This window comes from Podarcis vaucheri, assembly GCF_965113315.1.
Source record: "Podarcis vaucheri genome assembly, chromosome: 9".
In the NCBI taxonomy this organism is placed as follows: Eukaryota; Metazoa; Chordata; class Lepidosauria; order Squamata; family Lacertidae; genus Podarcis; species Podarcis vaucheri.
The window spans coordinates 2706912-2726433 of record NC_138767.1 but is presented as its reverse complement, the minus strand read 5'-3'; the positions used below and the strand labels follow the sequence as shown (position 1 = coordinate 2726433).

The following is a 19522-nucleotide window of genomic DNA, read 5'->3' as shown; positions in this document are numbered from 1 at the left end:
TTGTTTTAGAGGGGGGAAAACAAGGAAAAAAAATTCTCCCCCTCTGTGCCCAGCACCCCTTCAGCGAAGTGGCAGGAGGCGCTGCGCAGAGAGGGGGAGAATTTCCCCCCTCTTGTTTTCCCCCTCTAAAACAAGGTAGCCTTCAGGCGGCTACCTTAGAAGCCTGGAGAGAGAAAGGGGTCGGTGCCCACCGACCCCTCTCGCTCTCCAGGCTTCAGGTTCCTTTCGACCTGCTCTTTGGGGCTGGCAGGGGGAAGCCCACCACCAGCCCCAAAGAGCAGGTCGGGGAGCGGGGAAAGGCGCGCAGCGGAGAGACTCCTGCCATAGCCCCCCGCGCGCTCTCCAGGCTGGAGAGGTGACACGCAGCTATAGAGGCTCCTGCCGTAGTCGCGCGTCACCTCTCCAGCCGGGAAAGGGTCACGGGGCTATGGCTTCTTCGCTCCATTTTTGAAGGGGAAAAAGTGCGTCCTATAGAGTGAAAAATACGGTACGTACTGCTCTGCAATAAGTAACTTTCGGTTTATGAACGCGGCAAAGCGCATGCACATGTGCAGAAGTGCTCTGTGCACCGTGCGCATACACAGAAGCGCTCAGTCGCAATGCACGTATGTGCAGAAGCGGTGCCTCTGCCTACGGACTTTTCGGGTTGTGGACGGACCCCCGGAACAAATTTAATTCGTATCCGGAGGCTCCACTGTACTTTGTGTTCTCATCGCCTGCCGTTCCGGTTTTTTTTTTTTTTAAAGGACCGTGTGAGTCTTTCCGCAGCCCAAGACGTCTTCATCCCCTTTCTTGCTGCCTCAAATCATTTGCCCTGGGAAGCCAAGCTCTGCGCCCGAAGCAATTATATAAATTATGCCTAATTTCTGCCTTTCGGATGTAATTGCGCGATTACGCCTAATGTGCCGTGCATCCAGCTCTCTCCACCTGCCATAACCGGGTGATTTGTTTCCGCTCAGAGGCAAGCAGGGAGGCCTTACACCCTCCCAGGCTGACTCTCACACTGACCCTGTTTCCAGTCCGCCTGTTTCATTAGGGGCCTCAAATCTGGGCGTAAACTTCTTGCCAATGGCCTTCAGCAAAAGGCCGTCCCGTATAAGGCAACCCGCACACCCCGGTTAATCCCGGTTCACCGTTTCCCCTGAAAATCCAATCAGGAAGAAAAGCCAGTGGGAAGGGTAAAATCCAGATTTGTACGAGACGACGGTGTTTTGTTGACGGTGGTGTTTTGCGGAGGTGCCGCAGAAAACATTGGTGTGCATGAGTCGCAGAGGGTTGACAGCCAACTGCTGTGTGGGTGTCCCTGAAAACATTGTGCGCCAGGATAAATTGTTGCTGAGTTCTTCAGGGCCGTTAAAACAAAAAGAGATTGTGGAGAGCTCTACAAGCGCCTCTCCAAACGGAATGAATGGGTGGAAAAGCAGGAAATGCAGTTTCATGTCAATGAGGGCACAGCGATGCAGGGTAATTAATCGTAATTTTGCATATTCGCCCATGGGGTCTGAACTGGCGGGGATGGACCAGGAATGAGACCTTGGGGGCCCCAGTGGATTGCTCGATGAAGATGTAGACCCACTGTGTGGGGGGGCTGTGAAAAAGGCAGACTCCACTCTAGGGATTACAGTGGTACCTCGGGTTACAGATGCTTCAGGTTACAGGCTCCGCTAACCCAGAAATATTACCTCGGGTTAAGAACTTTGCTTCAGGATGAGAACAGAAATCGTACGGTGGTGGCATGGCAGCGGCGGGAGGCCCCATTAGCTAAGGTGGTACCTCAGGTTAAGAACAGTTTCAGGTTAAGAACGGACCTCCAGAACTAATTAAGTACTTAACCCGAGGTACCACTGTATAAGGAAAGGAATTTGAAGTATAACTTGACAATATTATAATGGCATTAGACACCCCCTGATTTGTGTGGGGGTTGCATTCTGGGTCATCTTGTGGAGCGCCCCCCCCTTCCTGTCACTTCTGAGTTTGCGGCAATGCACTTGTGCAATTATTATTATTATTATTACAGTGTTACCTTGGTTCTCTTGCCCCTTCTCCTTCTCCAGGTTGGGTTCTTGAAGATCCTGCACAAGTATGAGATCACCTTCCACCTGCCCTTTGTGCAGCGGCTGGGGAAGGATGTCTGTGCTGCTCACCTGGCCAACCTTAATCTCCGTGTGACCAGCATAGCGCCTGCAACCGAAGGTAAGGTCTTTCTGCCTTGCATCACCTGCCTTGCACTGTGAGATGATGGTTCCAGTTACAGATAGGTAGCCGTGTTGGTCTGCCATAGTCAAAATAAAAAATAAAATAAAAATAAAAAAATTGCTGCAAGACAGACCCAAAAAAGAAAATAACAGAACACCTCTAGTCATCACATACAGCTCCCAAGTTAAAACAGTACAACGCATCATCAGAGATCTACAACCTCTCCTGGACAATGACAGTTCTCTTTCTCAAGCTCTGGGAGGAAGACCTTTCATTGCCTACAGGCAGCCACCCAAACTAAAACAACTCCTAACCCACAATAATACTACAGCCAGACTTAACACGGACACTGGCACCAGAGCCTGCAATAAACCCAGATGCCAACTTTGCTGCCACATACACCCGGACAAAACCATTACTGGCCCCAACAACATCACACATACCATCTCGGGACTATTTAATTGCTCATCGTCTAACATTGTGTATGCCATCAAATGCCAACAGTGTCCTTCAGCTCTCTATATTGGACAAACAGGCCAAACTTTACGCCAAAGAATAAACGGACATAAATCTGACATCAAGAATCACAAAACAGAGAAACCAGTAGGAGAACACTTCAATCTCCCAGGACATTCTATACAAGATCTCAAAGTAGCTGTTTTACTACAAAGGAATTTCAGAAATAGACTGGAAAGAGAAGCTGCTGAATTGCAACTCATTACCAAACTTAAAACCATGGAGAGACCTGGTCTGAACAAAGACATTGGATTCTTATCTCATTATACATGACTAAGCCATTTTTCACCTTCTCACCCCCTGCCTTTTCCTGTAAGACCTATTGCAGGCGTTAAGAGTCGTCAACAGGCTCATCTCAGCTATCTGCCAATCTCCCATTCCCACCACCCTTCTGAGTAATACCCCTCCCCACCTTCTCACTATATAGAAGGATCTGGCAACTTCTGTTTCAGTGTATCTGAAGAAGTGTGCATGCACACGAAAGCTCATTCCAAGAACTAACTTAGTTGGTCTTTAAGGTGCTACTGGAAGGAATTTTTTTATTGTGAGATGATGGGTGTACCTTTCCTGTGGTTTTGAGATTCTCCGTTTCTTAAAATGCTCTTCCTTATGTCCTGAAAACCCTGTTTTGTTTTGTTTTATTTTCAAAAAAATTAAATCATTTTATAATACCAATAAACAACACAAACAGAAAAACAAACAACACAAACAGATTCTTGTATTATCCTTATTTTTTTTTCTAAACCTTGTTAGGTGAGCTTCCCCAAGTCCCCCCTATCTGATTTTCATTTTGCCTCATCTTTAGCAGTTTACATATATCATAATTTCTAACCATTTTTTTTATCGCACTTACTTTAACCATGAAAATCTTCACATTTTATCATTTACAAATAATACTATTTTAAAATACACTGTCTTCTACTTCTAACCCTACAGCCTAAATCCAGTTCCAAAGCTACTCTAAGATTTAAATATTAACATATTTTTTCAAATATTCCTTAAACTTCTTCCAGTCTTCTTCCACCTGTTTTATTGATCCTCTTAAAAACACACCCACACACACCCAGTGTTTCCACTCTTGGTTCTGACTTTGCCTCTGTACGAATCTGTGCTGCAATTGCGTTTGGAATATACAAACGTCTCTCATGTCTTGTTACACTGCTGTTTCTACGGGGATATACGCTCGTTATTTATCACTCCTGTTATACAAAAATCTCCAAATGGGTCCGAACTTCAATGTCTAAAACTGGAGATTACGCTAATTTTAGGTTATATTTTAGTGATATATATATATATATATATATATATATATATATATATATATATACACACACACACACACACACACACACACACAGTGGTACCTCGGGTTACATACGCTTCAGGTTACAGACTCCGCTAACCCAGAAATAGTACCTCAGGTTAAGAACTTTGCTTCAGGATGAGAACAGAAATTGCACGGCAGCCACGGGGGGGCCCCATTAGCTAAAGTGGTGCTTCAGGTTAAGAACAGTTTCAGGTTAAGAACAGACCTCTAGAACGAATTAAGTACGTAACCAGAGGTACCACTGTATATATATGTATGTGTGTGTGTGTGTGTGTGTGTGTGTAACTACCTCTATATCTGAATTGTCTCTCTTGTACCCAATTGCAATTCAATGTATCCCTGTTGTGTTTTATGATTTTCCTGATATTGTAAGTGACCCGGAACTGGTCTGTGACCGTAATAATAAAATTCATTCATTCAGGTTAAGAGTGGACCTCCAGAACGAATTAAGTTCTTAACCTGACGTACCACTGTAACTTGAATTCACTGGTTCGAATCTTACACCGCCCCCCCCCGCCCCCCGAGCAGGAGAAAACAAGCTCGCTCCATCTTCCCTTGAGATAGTTGCAGATGGCTCTCCGCTCAGCCTCCTCTTTTCCAGGCAAAACATACCAGCTCCTCATAAGGCTGGGTTTCCAGACCAAGGCAACCTGGCTATAAGGCAACTTCCTAAGGCGCCTGACTCTGCTCACAACAGGTTTGGGGGCCTTTCAGATGGTTTGCAACCTCCCACATTGCAAACTGTTATCCCCAGGACATTATTTCCTACGGGTTGCTCTCGCACGCCTCTTTCCTGGGGAGGAACAACACAAGATTCGCTTTCTTTGGCATTTTGCAAGAGAGACACTGCTGGGTGTCTTACTTCTCCTCAATGAGAAGTTGTGTTGCTCTGTTGAAGCCTACGATTTTGGGCATGCTGTGCCCCCAGGAGACCGGATGCAGGAAACATGCAGCCTCTGAGAAAGCTGTGAAGGGACACGATGATGGATGTGAGCGATCAGGTGCCCGCTTGTTTTCTCCAGTCAGGTGGAATGCGAGGGAGGTTTGATCTGGGAAGCGCAGGCTGGCCTGCAGAATCCGGCTGGGAAGGAAGAACCTTGTCTTCCTGTTTGGGATTATCTCTCGCTTGAAGCAGGGTGTAGGTCGAGGTTTGTGGGGGTAGCAGGTGTGCGTCTCTACCCCCATCGTTCAGCCCGGACATTGAGGTCCAGCTCCGAGGGCCTTCTGTAATTCGCTCTACGTGAGGCTGCCCTTGAAGCTGTCCCAGAAACTCCAGCGGGTGCAGAATGCTGCAGCGAGGCTCCTCACAGGGTCCTCACGGGGTTTTTCCAGTTGCACTGGCTCCTGGTGGAGAACAGGGTCAGGTTTAAGGTGCTGGTTTTGACCTTCAAAGCCCTATGTGGCCTAGGACCCTCGTACCTACGGGTCCGCCTCTCCCGGTATGCCGTAGGGAGGACCTTAAGTTTCCATAAATAGCAACACCCTAGAGGTCCCAGGCCCTAAGGAAGTTAGATTAGCCTCAACCACAGCCAGGGCCTTTTCAGTGGTGGCCCCGGCCTGGTGGAATGCTCTGTCTCATGAGACCAGGGCCCTGCAGGATCTGATTTCTTTCCGCAGGGCCTGGAAGACAGAGTTGTTCCACCTGGCCTTTGACTTGGGATCAACGTGATCCCTTCCCCCACTTCCTTTTTCCTTTCTCCTTCTGTGATGGAACTCCTATTTGGGGACTTCCCTGGCTTTTTTCTGGCCCACGTAGGACCAGTCTGGATAGTTGGCCTTGGTGAAGACTTGACGTTTTCATCCCCCCCCCAATAGTTTTTGATTTGAGTTTCTGCTGAAATGAGGCTGTATTTCAATGTTGTATTTTAATCTTGTTTTTTAAGTTGTATTTTAATCAATTGTTTTTATACTTGGTGTTAGCCGCCCTGAGCCTGGTCTCCCGGGCCACAGGGAGGTTGGGCTGGCCTCAACCAGAGCCAGGGCTTTTTCGGCTGTGGCCCTGATCTGGTGGAACGCTCTGTCACAAGAGTCCAGGACCCTGCGGGACTTGACATCTTTCCACAGGGCCTGCAAGACGGAGCTGTTCCACCAGGCCTTTGGCCAAGGAACAGTCTGACTCCCTCCTTTAGTAAACCTCACAGAACTCTAGCCCAATGGTTGTCATTAATTTGATTTTGAATTGATTTTAGAATGAATTGATTTTAGAATGCTGTGTTACTTTTATTGTTGTTAGCCACTCTGAGCCCGGCTTCGGCTGGGGAGGGTGGGATATAAATTTATTATTTTTATTATTATTATATTATTATTATAGTTCCTTTGTAGCATCCTGCTGCCTTCCAGATGTTTGGGGCTATAGCTCCCATCGCCCCAGCAAGCACAGCTTGGAGCAGCAGCCGAAAACATCTGGTTGGGGAAGACTACTCTTTTGGGTCTAAGAACATAAGAAGAGGTTGCTGGATGAGACCATTGGCCCATCTAGTCCAGCATCCCATTCTCAGAGTGGCCAACCGTAGGAAACCCACAAGAGGGATCCGATCACAGTAGCAACTCTCCCTTCTTCCCACTGGAATGGGAAAAAGAAGAAATCTCCAGCAACTGGGATTCAGAATCATTGCTGTCTCAAACCACGGAGGCAGCGCAGAGCCATCTAGCGATTTGTGCTCTGCAAAACTGTGTCTTTCCAACCCCAATTTCCTTGAGATGCTTCTAATTATCAAGGGATCCTGCCGTGCGCCGCGAAAGGAAGGCCACTTTGGTGCGCAAGTTTTATTGTGACAAGATGAGTCATCGGTTTGCATGTTTACTCTCTGCAGCTGCTGGCAAAACGGCTCGGCCCGCATCTCTCCCTGCTGTTGCAGCGGCAGAAACAGGGTGCAGGTCTGCTCTCTGCACAGAATTGGATAATTAGATCATTTCTGCAATTTTTGCTGTGGCTTTGGCTGCGTCATCCGTGGCAGGCTGGATGTGTTGTGATCCCAGAAGCGCACAAGACGTGCTCTTCCAGCCCCTCTGGAATTGCCAGATCTCTGTGGAGTAATCAGTCACTCGGCTGATTTTCTCTCGCTCGCTCTCCCCTTCCATTTTCTCTTGCCAAAATATATGGGGCCGGCTTTGCCGTTATGCAAATTGCACATTATTCTCAGTGAGGGGCACCTGATGCTGTGTGCAAGGGGGTTGTGTTGCTTGCTATCTTTTTATTGTAAAGCTTTCTGCTTTGTTTTATAAAGGGCATAAAACAGAGAGAACAATTAGAGCAACAGACAAAAAGCAAAAGGTTAGAAGCAAATCCGTAAAAGAGGAGTGCAGGATGAGTGCACACGGGTTAAAAGAATGAGACTGTCAGCGCTGTCAGATTATCAGGTCTCGCTCTGGATCTGCCAGGCCTTGTGACAAGGGCTGCCTCGAAAATGACGGTTCCGCTGTGTGAGTCACAAAAGATGGCCAAATCAGATAAAAGGCGCCTGGGGGTTCTAGTCCTTGTCGAAGCCTCAAATTACGTTTTTATGCTTTATCGTGCATTTTGCTCAGCTAGGGGTACCTGGTGCTAGGGGTACAAGGGGATTGTGTTGTTGAGTAGTTCTTTGTATTCCTGTCTGCACCTGGAAGAGCCATCAAGAGATGCTCAGGTGGCCTTTTCTGGAGGGTGGAAGGGATTTGTTTTCGAGGCCAATGGCTGACTGTTTGGATCTAGGCAGGAGGGGGCACAGTCAGATTCGGGAAGGCAATACCATACATCAGGGGTAGCCAACTCCCAAGAGACTTGTGATCTACTCACAGAGTTAAAAACTGGCAGTGATCTACCTCCTTTTTGGGGGTTCAGGTCAAAGTTGTGGAGCTTTTGTTAGGAAGGAAAGCCCCATTTTTTAGGGGTGCAGTGAAAAGTTGTGGAGCTTTTTTTTAGGGGAGTCAAAGTAGATCACGACCTACCTGTTGGACATGCCTGCCACACATCGTCCTTTAAGGGTGTAAAGGGGGATGCGAGTGGCGCTGTGGGTTAAACCACAGAGCCTAGGGCTTGCCGATCAGGTTGGCGGTTCGAATCCCCACGACGGGGTGAGCTCCCATTGTTCGGTCCCTGCTCCTGCCAACCTAGCAGTTCGAAAGCACGTCCAAGTGCAAGTAGATAAATAGGTACCGCTCCGGCGGAAAGGTAAACTGTGTTTCCGTGCGCTGCTCTGGTTCGCCAGAAGCGGCTTAGTCATGCTGGCCACATGACCCGGAAGCTGTACGCCGGCTCCCTCGGCCAATAAAGTGAGATGAACGCCGCAACCCCAGAGTCGTCCGCGACTGGACCTAATGGTCAGGGGCCCCTTTACCTTTACCTAAGGGTGTAAAGCTGCCCTTGCCATTCCGGTGCCCTCCTGATGTTGTTGAACTACAACTCCCATCAGCCCCAGCCAGTATAGACTCAGTGTTTTCTTCTGAACGTATTTCTTCCAGCCTCTGGTTGTGATCACCTCTATTTTCTGTCCTTTGTGCCTTCGTTTTTTCAGTCTTTGCCTCCACCTTTAAACAAACCGAATGAATGATTCAGCTGTTGGGGCCTTGCCTTGTTTTCACGCGCAAAAACACACACAGTCCCAGTGTGGCAAAGCAGAACCCATCTGCCTTCTGATTCAGTGCATCTTTTAAAATATGTACTGGAAGCCGCCCAGAGTGGCTGGGGAAACCCAGTCAGATGGGCAAGGGTATAGGTAATAAAGTTACTATTATTCTGTGTGACTCACGAAGGGGTGAGGAATTTGATTCGATTTGCGTGGAAAGGTGGGCCTTACATAATCGGCTCTTCACAAAACAAGATGCAAGGTGCGACCCTCCTTCGAAACTTTTGCATCTCTCAACGTTGCAATACACTTCTCCAGCCAAGTCATGTTGAGTATATGAGTGGAAAGGGCAGATATCGGAGGCTGGTTCCCTTCTGGGGTCTTCTTTTTAGAAAGAATAATAATAATTTTATCATTTATAACCCGCCTGTAATAGGTATGAGTTACTCGTGCGTAAACTGGTGCCTTTCTCGGTTAATTTACCTTGTTAAACCTTTCTGACTGCACAGCCCCTTCTCATGGTGGCTGCCTCAGTCGCAGGCAGAATCCGTCAGTGGGCGTTTCTTGAACCTCTTCCAACATAAAAGTTGTTTGACTCCCAGTCTCCTCCTCCTGTCACTGCGCGGGAGTCTTCTGCGCAGGGAAGGCGTGGGTAGCGGAGGACCTGGGCTCTCCTCACTGATGTCCAGTGAAGAGTCCTGGAGCCCTCTCTCCACTTCCCCCGCCTGCCCCCCTTTATCCCTGGTGTTGCGCTGATTGGCTTCCCCCTCTACTGAGCTGTTTCTCCCCCTGCTGCTGGGTCCTTCGCCAGCATCATCTGGGAGCCTCCCCTTCGCCTCTCGCTCCGATGTCAGTTCCCTGACACCGCCCATCTAACTGGGTTGCCCCATCCACTCTGGGCGGTTTCCAAAACATATAAAAACATTATAAAGCATTAAGCATTTTCTTTTTAAAAACCCCTTCCCTATACAGGAAGCAAGCAGCAATGTCTGCAAGGGACCCCATGAAAGTGTAGCATGATAAAAGATTAGATCAATGTATATTAGTGTTGCCATATTTCAAGAAGCGAAAATCTGGACACAAAAGTTGTTGGGTTTTGGGGTTCAGGGTTTGGTTTTGTTTTGTTTTTGCAAAATCTTCATGTTTTTTAGCTACTTTTCAGAAATTCACCCCCAAAATCAACACTTTTGATATGAGCTGCCACACTCCCATTCCCTTCCTCCCCCCCCCCCCCCCGATATTTTAATCAACTTCCGAAAATTCCGCCCGGATGCCAGCTATGTCCCGAAAATCCTGATTGGATTGCAGCCCTAACCTATATGCCGAATCCCGCTTTGCTTATTTCCCAATTACCCCCTAGAAAAACGAGTGGACGTCTTGCGCTGGGAGAATGCATTCGTTGAGAAAACAGGAGACGCTTCCATTTGTGGAGGTTTCTCTTCAGTCGTGACTCAAACGGGGTAGAAGGATCCAAGATCGTGAAGCCTTCTGGCTTCTATGCAATGAGTTTGTTTTTATATTTAGCCTCGGAGGGTGACTAATGATACGCTACATGGAAGAGGATTGTGACGACAGGGAATTTGGCGGCATGTTGAGATGCACCCAGCAGCTCACAGCCGCTAAACACAGCCTCCCCTCCCAGGCTTCTCATACCCTGAAAGAGTCGCTGCCAGAGGTGTGCTCAGAGAAGCCTTCGCCAACCTGCTGCCCTCCCGGCGTTTGAAGAACATAAGAGCGGTCTCCTGGATCAGGCCGGTGGGCCGTGTAGTCCAGCATCCTGTTCTCACTGTGGCTGAGCACTTGCCCCGGTGGGAAACCCGCAAGCAGGACTCGAACCCAGAGCGCTGTCTCCTCCTTTGGTTTCAGAAGGATTGCCGCCTCGGACTGTGGAGGGCAAAACATGGCTAGGAGCCGTGAGTAGCCGTCCCTTCCAAGAATGTGTCTGAGCCACTTTTAAAACCATCCAATTCGGACACTCTTGAGAGTCCCATGGGCTGCAAGAAGATCAAACTTCTCCATTCTGAAGGAAATCAGCCCTGAGTGCTCACTGGAAGGACAGATCCTGAAGCTGAGGCTCCAATACAGTAGTACCTCGGGATGCGAATGGGCTCTGTTCTGGAGCCCTGTTCGCATCCTGAATAGAACGTAAGGCGCGACTGTGCGTGCGTGGGTCGCGTTTTGCCGCTTCCGCACATGCACATGACGTCATTTTGAGCGTCTGTGCATGTGCGAGCGGCGAAACCCGGAGGTAACACGCTCCGTTACTTCCGGGTTGCCGCAGAGCGTAACTTGCGAACGCTCAACCTGAAGCACATTCAACCGAGGTATGACTGTACTCTGGCCACCTCATGAGAAGAGAAGACTCCCTGGAAAAGACCCTGATGCTGGGAAAGATGGAGGGCACAAGGAGAAGGGGACGACAGAGGACAAGATGGTGGGACAGTGTTCTCGAAGCCACAAACTTGAGCCTGACCAAACTGCGGGAGGCAGTGGAAGACAGGAGTGCCTGGCGTGCTCTGGCCCATTGGGTCACAAAGAGTCGGACACAACTAAATGACTAAACAACAACAAAGTCAGTGCCCATCAATGCCTCCTGTGGCAGCAAGTTCCACGGTTTAGCTGTATGCAGCGTAAAGAAGCTGGCATCTGTCTGCCTCGAGAGACAATGGAATGTGCCTCCGGGGGTGAAGTCACAGAGGCAACCTCCTGGGGAGGGGGGGGAGTCTGGGCAGTGTGCCTCTTTTTTCTGAAAGGAAGAGCCCCCTCCGACTCCTAAACTCAAACTGCTGGGGGTGGGACTAGAATAGATGCCCCCTCTGGCCCCTTCCACCTCTACCATGCAGTGATTCGAACATTGCTGCTCCTTTTATCTCTTTGCAGTTTTCCTTGGCAGCCTCCCCCCCGCCCTGTGGCTTCTTGCAGCAGGAAAACAAAGCGCATGCATTTCCACCCCTTCTGCCGGGCCGGCAAGAGATGGATTAAGGGTGCGCCGTACATTTCACCTGCCACACAGGGCTACATCTGATTGGCACAGAGAGGCAGCCCTCTGGCATTTGAGTCAAGGCACTGATCTTCTGCAGAGTGTTCCGGACGTGCGAGGAATACTTTTCTCGGTGATGTGCTGCCCTTTTCAGAAGACTGGCTTGCAGCAGGCAGCAACGCCTTTCTCCATCCACACCCCCCCCCCCCATTTTGGAGATGGCGCAAGGCTGTAGTTGGGCACCCCTCCTGGTGGCAACAGCTCCAGACTGGCAGCCAGCTCCTCCGAGGCTGGGGAGGGTCCTTCTGGCCTGCCAAGCAAGGGGTCAAGATGCACCGATGGGGCACCCTGTAAATGTCCTTTGCGATACGTACATTCTCCTCCGCAGGCACCCCATCCGTCCTGACGATGGGCATGTTCCTGTAATTACGGCTTGCGACAGTCAATAGTGTGATGCGGCAGAAAAATTCTACTGCGAATAAAGGCTGCGTCCGCAGAAGTCTCGCAGAAGTCTAGTGTCCAGATTAAAGGAAGCAATAGTTCCTCTCTGTATTCTGACTCTATTCTGGGGTACCGTGTCCAGTTCTGAGTGCCACCGTTTCAGGAGGATATTGACTGTTAAGTCAATACAGTGGATGCTTGGGTTGCGAGTATGATCCGTGCAGGAAGCATGTTCATAACCTGCGGCATTCGCAACCCGCAGCACCTAGTCTGCAAGTGCGGGTTGCGATATGGCGCTTCTGCACATGCTCAAAGTACGACTTTTTTCAATGCCTTCCAGTAGCACCTTAAAGACCAACTAAGTTAGTTCTTGGTATGAGCTTTCGTGTGCATGCACACTTCTTCAGATACACGTGTGCATGCACACGAAAGCTCATACCAAGAACTAACTTAGTTGGTCTTTAAGGTGCTACTGGAAGGAATTTTTTTATTTTGACTATGGCAGACCAACGCGGCTACCTATCTGTAACTTTTTTCAATGCGTGAGCATCAAAACCCGGAAGTAACCTGTTCCGGTACTTCCGGGTTTTGGCGCGTCCGTAACACGACAACGCGCAACCTGAAGCGTCTGTAACCCGAGGTATGACTGTATTAGCCAAAATGCTGTGCTATTGAATTTGTTACGCAAACTGTGAATACTCTGCGGATCCCTAAGCGTGCTAATGCCTTTTGGCATCAGTTGCTGCGATGTTCAGGCAGAAGAAAGATTTGATGCTCCCGAACGATCGACCAGGAGGGAGAGAACATGCCAGCTGGGCATGTGTCTCTGCCAGGGTCCTACACGAGAGTAGGACGCTCCTAACATTGACAAACTGTGCAGAGATGATAAAGGGCAGACTTCTGGGCTGGGGTGTTTTGTTTCATAGAATCACCAAGTTGTAAGGGACCACCAGAGTCATCCAGTCCAACCCCCCACAATGAAGGAATCTCAGCTAAAGCGTCCGTGACACATGGCCCCCCAACCTCTGCTTAAAAACCTCCAAGCAAGGAGAGTTTGTTTGCTGTCTTTATTTCAGATCTTGCTGTGATGGATGTGGAAGGTGTTGAGTTTGGTTGTGTGCTTTTATTTTTTATTTCCTTACATTGCAGTTGTGTATTTTTTCCCCATGTTTGCGACTCAACAGCAGGAATAACTTTCTGACGGTAAGAGATGTTTGACAGTGTAACGGACTCCCTTGGAAGGTGGTGGACTCTCCATCCTTGGGGGGTTTTAAACAGAAGTTGGGTGGCCATTTGTCATGGATGCTCAAGCTGAGATTCCTGCATTGCATGATGATGATGATAATAATAATAATAATAATAATAATAATAATAATAATAATAATAATAATAATTTTTATTTATACCCCACCGTCCCCAGCCAGAGCCGGGCTGAGGGCGGCTAACACCAGTAAAATTACTATAAAAACATAATAGAGAAAAAACACCCAATTTAAAATACAGGTTAAAATGCAGCCTCACTTTAAAAGTAGCCCACAGATCAAAACCATCGGGAGGGAAACAGAAGGGTCAGACTGAGTCCAAACCAAAGGCCAGGCGGAACAGCTCTGTCTTTCAGGCCCTGCGGAAAGATGTCACGTCCCGCAGGGCCCTGGTCTCTTGTGACAGAGCGTTCCACCAAGTCGGGGCCAGTACTGAAAAGGCCCTGGTGCTAGTTGAGACCAATCTAACCACCTTGCTACCTGGGACCTCCAAAGTGTTGCCATTTGTGGACCTTAAGGTCCTCTGCGGGGCATACCAGGAGAGGCAGTCCTGTAGGTATGAGGGTCCTAGGCCGCATAGGGTTTTAAAGGTCAAAACCAGCACCTTAAACCTGACCCTGTTGAGCCAGTGCAGTTGGTAAAGCACTGGGTGAATGTGATCTCTTCCAACTCTGCAATGCTATGCATTCCCATCACCCAGGATCCCTGGCCTGGAAGATGGGGGCTGGTGAGAGTTGGCGGCTGCAGGACCCCCATTACCATTTAAATTCCCCTGGCAAGGGGGTCTTATACCCTATGAGTGCAAGGTTTAGCACACAGGAGGAGAGTAGAAGGCTTGAAGGAGACGAAGGAACTGCTCTCTTTGAGTGTAGGGGTAAATTGAATAGCTGGTAGCTCCCCAAAGGCAATTAATCCCAATATAAAAAATTCCCTGGACTTTTAAACATGCCAGTAGGAAAAGCTAGGTTTGGTTTATTAAAAAACCCACATCGGATAAGGTGTAATAACCAACTATGGCGAGATCCTTCCCTCTACCAAAGACCTCTATATTCTAAACCTCAGGTACCTATTGAAAGCCTGCTTCTATCTTTAGGCAAACCCCTTGCCCTGCTCCCCAAATTAATGTGTTCTTTAATGGCTTATAGTTTTAAGTACACCCCTCCAGCTTTGCCGATTTAACACGTAGGAGGCGAGTCATTTGTGAAAAATTTCAAAGCGCTGTTCCCACGCCCAGCGAGTCCCGTCATTGTTCAGGTGCGGAAATTAGGCATTTTCCCTGATCGTTGGAAACCTTCCCCCCCACCCCTTGAATGCACCAAATTATTACGCCCCTCCCCAGATGAATGGCTGTGTTTATCTTCCTCTGAGTCAAGCGAAATTATTACCGGTGACAAAAAAATAAAAAAGGTTTTGCTTTGCAGAAAAGCTTGAGGGGGTGTGTGTGTTGTTGTTTTTTTGTATTTCTGGAGGTTCTTGGGGGGGGCTTAATTCCCAATCATGCCCCCCTCCCCGCCTATGTGGAGCGAGTGCTTGAATTAGCAAGCATATTTTATAAAAAAATGACGGCTTTTTAGGAAAGGCACCTGGCTTTGCACCTGTATCAGCTAGAAGAGGCGCCCCCCCCTTCTCTCTCTGTAGAAACGGGGTCTGTAATTTGGGTGAGGGGGGGTCGGCCTGGATCTGCCGCTTTGACCAGAGCGCTGTAGCATCAGTTAAGGGTGCCGGGCGAGGACCTGGGAAGAGACTCGGGTTCGAATCCTGACGTGACGCTTGCTGGGTGTGAGCTCTGGCCAGTCCCTGCCTCTCTGAGCCTAACCTACTTCCCAGGGTTGTTGTGTGGATTAAATGGGGGGGGGAGCGCCGTGTTTAAACCATTGTTTAATGTTTCACTGTGTTTTCATATATGTTTAGGTAAGCTTTTAATGTTTGATGCATTACTGTATTTTAATATTTTGTTGGGAGCCGCCCAGAGTGGCTGGGGAAGCCCAGCCAGATGGGCGGGGTATAAATAAATTATTATTATTATTATTATTATTATTATTATTATTATGTTGGAAGCTGCCCAGAGTGGGGTACAAATACAGACGTACCTTAGTTTTCGAGCAGCTTAGTTCTCAAACGTTTTGGCTCTCGAACGTTGCAACCTGGAAGTGACATTTCAAGTTTGTGAACTATTTTTGGAAGCCGAACATCCGACGGGGCTTCTGATTGGCTGCAGGAGGTTCCTGCAGCCAATCATAAACCGTGCTTTGGTTTCCAAACATTTTGGAAGTTGAACGGACTTCCGGAACGGATTCCATTTGACTTCCGAGGTACGACGGTGATAAAATTATTGGTGTTATCATCATCAGGATCATTATTATAATTATGCATGACAACATGAGCTCCTTGGAGGAAAGGGGTACAATATAAATCCGTGGTTCGCAAGGTGGGGCACATGCCCTACAGGGGGGCAATTATTTTTAAGGGGGGGGGCAATTCGAGAATGAATTATTAACAGAGAATGGCTCTTTCCTTTCTGTTTTACTATTCCCCAGTATTCCTGAGCTAAGCATTTCTCAATTGACTTCTATCTTAACCTGAAATACATCAGAAATAACCTTTATAATCTTTTCCCAATATTCCTTTACACACATACACTCCCACCACATATGTGCATATACCCCTAACTCTTGACCACAATGCCAATACTTAGGACTCAATCCTTTAACTATATCTGCCAGTTGCGCCTGGATTCTGTACCTGCGTGCTTCCTTTCTGACATTGCGGTACCACTGCAGTTTTTTGCCTGAAGCAAAATCAAAGCTGTCGCCTAGTCCCAGGACATGTGCAGAGTTGCAGCTGAGCTGAGCTTCTGCGTAACAGTGGCAGGGAGTTCCCCGGGTTAATGACCTGCCGTGTCAAGGAAATGCTTCCCTCTGCCTCTTTGCCTGCCGTTTCTGTGATCCTTGCGGGGGTGTTGTATGATGACGCCTGCCATTCTTGTCTCCCCCCTGCCGCTCAGGTTACAACATCAAATGCGAGTACACCGCCCACAAAGAAGGGGTCCTCCGGGAGGAGATGGTGTTGCACAGCCAGACCAATGACAAAGTCTCCATCAAGGTGGTCGTGCAAGCCAGGGTGATGGGTAAGTGTCCCCGTTCCTCAAGCCTACATTTTTTTTGGGGGGGGGGCTGTGGAAGCCGTTGGAGGACCTGAAGACTCCCACCACTTTTCCACAAAAGAGAAAGTCCTCCATTGGCTCCCAGTACGTTTCTGAACACAATTCAAAGTGTTGAAGCTGACCTTGAAAGCCCTAAACGGCCTCAGTCCTGTACAGTGGTGCCCCGCAAGATGAATGCCTCGCAAGACGGAAAACTCGCTATACGAAAGAGTTTTCCGTTTTGGATGTGCTTCGCAAAACGAATTTCCTATGGGCTTGCTTCACAAGACGACAATGTCTTGCGAGTTCCTGCTGGTTTTTCCCCCTCCCCCCCTCTTTTTCTAAGCCGCTAAGTCGCTTATCAGCTGACCCGATCAGCAGATAAGCCGCTAATAGCGCTAATAGCGCTAATCCGCTAATCCGTCAATGGGCTTGCTTCGCAAGACGAAAAAACCGCTAGACGAAGAGAATCACAGAACGGATTCTTTTCGTCTTGCGAGGCACCACTGTATACCCGAAGGAGCGTCTCCACCCCCATCGTTCTGCCCGGACACTGAGGTCCAGCTCCGAGGGCCTTCTGGTGGTTCCCTTGCTGCGAGAAGTGAGGTTACAGGGAACCAGGCAGAGGGCCTTCTCAGTGGTGGCGCCCGCCCTGTGGAATGCCCTCCCACCAGATGTCAAAGAGATATAAACAACTACCGTATTTTTTGCACCATAACACTCACTTTTTTCCTCCTAGAAAGTAAGGGAAAATGTCTGTGCGTGTTATGGAGGGAATGCCTACGGGTGGCATGCCTACGGATTTTTCTCCTCTAAAAACTAAGTGCGTGTTATGGTCGGGTGCGTGTTATAGAGCGAAAAATACGGTATGTGACATTTAGAAGACATCTGAAGGCAGCCCTGTTCAGGGAAGTTTTTAATGTGTGACATTTTAATGTATTTTTAATCTTTGTTGGAAGCCACCCAGAGTGGCTGGGGAAACCCAGTCAGATGGGCGGGGTACAAATAATAAATTACTATTACTTACTATTACTCCTTCACGCAGCACATAGTTAAACTGTGGAACTCCCTGCCTCAGGAAACAACGGTGGCCGCCAACTTTGAAAGGAGGCAGGGGAAATTCATGGAGGAGAGAGGCTGTCCATTGCTGGCGGTCAGAATGGCTGTGCTCTAGAGGCAGTAATGTGTCATGGACTGGTTGGACAACAGGAGTGGGGGGGGGACACACCAGCTAGGGAACCCCCAAGGGAACTCCCAGGGGAAGAAGGCTCAGAGCCAGGGGAGTGGTGATGGGACGATGACAAGTGGCCAGAAGGAGAAGACTGGGAAGAGGGGATTGTCGGAAGATGAAGAGGTAACAGGGCTCCGTGAGCGGGGTGAGTCGGTGGCAGAGAGCAGTCCAGACTCAGAGGCAGAAGATGAAGCAGGAGAGGAGGGAGACCAAGAGGCAGTCTGGCTGAGGAAGACTCATGGGTATCTCACCCTCCTGCTGAGATAAGCTCCCCTCTCCCAGGACCAGAAGAGGCATGAAAAGGGCGGAGGAGAGGTTTAGCTACAGGTAGGCACAGTCTCCGATTGCCTGGGGGAAACCCTGGAGAGGAGGGGACTTAGGCAGCTGTGGGGAATCAGGGACCTTCAGTCTCAGCAACTGCTTCATGGGGGCAGACCTGCCAGAGATGAGTTGCTGTGCTCATTAGGCCTGACTCTCCTGTGCAGATCCTTCTTTCGCTAATAAAGAATCGGCTCCAAATGGCCTGGTGTGATTGAGTTCACTCCTTTCACAGTGCTTCTGAGTCCCACTTGCTGGAAACCGCAGGAGGGGAGAGTTGTGTTCGAATCCTGCTTGCGGGTTTCCCATCTGTTTGGCCAGTATGAGAAGAGGTTGCTGGACTCGGTGGGCCATTGGCCTGATCCAGCAACCAGCTCTTCTTATGTTCCTGGTTAAGTGTCCCCTTTCCCACAATCCATCCTGAGCTTTGCACATCCCTGGATGACCAACTTTTCTGGGACCCTTCAGCTGTGAATCCCGCATTGCAGGGGGTTGGGCTGGATGACCCTTGGGGTCCCTTGCAGCTCTGCAGTTCTGTGATTTTGTGACTTTTTTGTGGTACAAAATTGTAGCAATTTTGTGGTGCGAAAATTCAGCTCTTTGGCTGTGCACAGACAGTCCTGCTATCTGCTTCGACTACTGCCATGTGCTCTACGTGGGGCTCCCTTTGGAGGTAACCCGGAAACTACAACTAATCCAGAACGCGGCAGCTAGACTGGTGACTGGGAGTGGCCGCCGAGACCATATAACACTGGTCTTGAAAGACCTACATTGGCTCCCAGTATGTTTCCGAGCACAATTCAAAGTGTTGGTGCTGACCTTTAAAGCCCTAAATGGCCTCGGTCCTGTATACCTGAAGGAGCGTCTCCACCCCCATCGTTCTGCCCGGACACTGAGGTCCAGCGCCGAGGGCCTTCTGGCGGTTCCCTTGCTGCGAGAAGTGAGGTTACAGGGAACCAGGCAGAGGGCCTTCTCGGTGGTGGCACCCACCCTGTGGAACACGCTCCCACCAGATGTCAAAGAGAAGAACAACTACCAGACTTTTAGAAGACATCTGAAGGCAGCCCTCTTTAGGGAAGCTTTTAATGTTTAACAGACCACTGAATTTTAATACTTTGTTGGAAGCTGCCCAGGGTGGCTGGGGAGACCCAGCCAGATGGGCGGGGTATAAATAATAAATTCTATTCTATTCTATTCTGCTGTGATGTTGCACGGGATCCTTAGGCATCCTCTCGCAGCAGGTGTCAGTGGGTCAGCCCTGGCTCCCCCCCCCCATTTCAGCGCATAAATCTCCTGTTTAACTGCACCACACACCGGCCGGTTGCCCCTGGGCTATGCCACCTTTCGGCATCTGAGCCCGTATATTCCCGAATTAATATCCTCCTCTGGCGCAGAGCCTCCACTGCTCAGGAAATTAAACTCGCTTGCTGTGTGTTGGGATATTTATCTCTCAGGTTAATGAGTGTTTGCTGGAGGCGGGGGTGTCAGCGATAAGGACCCTGAACGCTGCTCTCCATCCCTTGACTGCAGGAGATCAAAGCAAAGATTGCAGAGGGCGGAATGAC

The 19522-nt window shown here is 49.0% G+C and overlaps 1 protein-coding gene across 1 annotated transcript in view; it reads left to right on the top strand.

Annotated features, from left to right (window-relative positions):
* Positions 1–19522, top strand: part of ADISSP (adipose secreted signaling protein) — a 71976-nt gene that overhangs the window by 48313 nt on the left and 4141 nt on the right. The window contains exons 4-5 of the mRNA XM_082236793.1: positions 2055–2193; positions 16271–16393. Of these exons, the coding sequence (XP_082092919.1) occupies positions 2055–2193; positions 16271–16393 (262 nt within the window). The remainder of the gene's footprint in view (positions 1–2054; positions 2194–16270; positions 16394–19522) is intronic.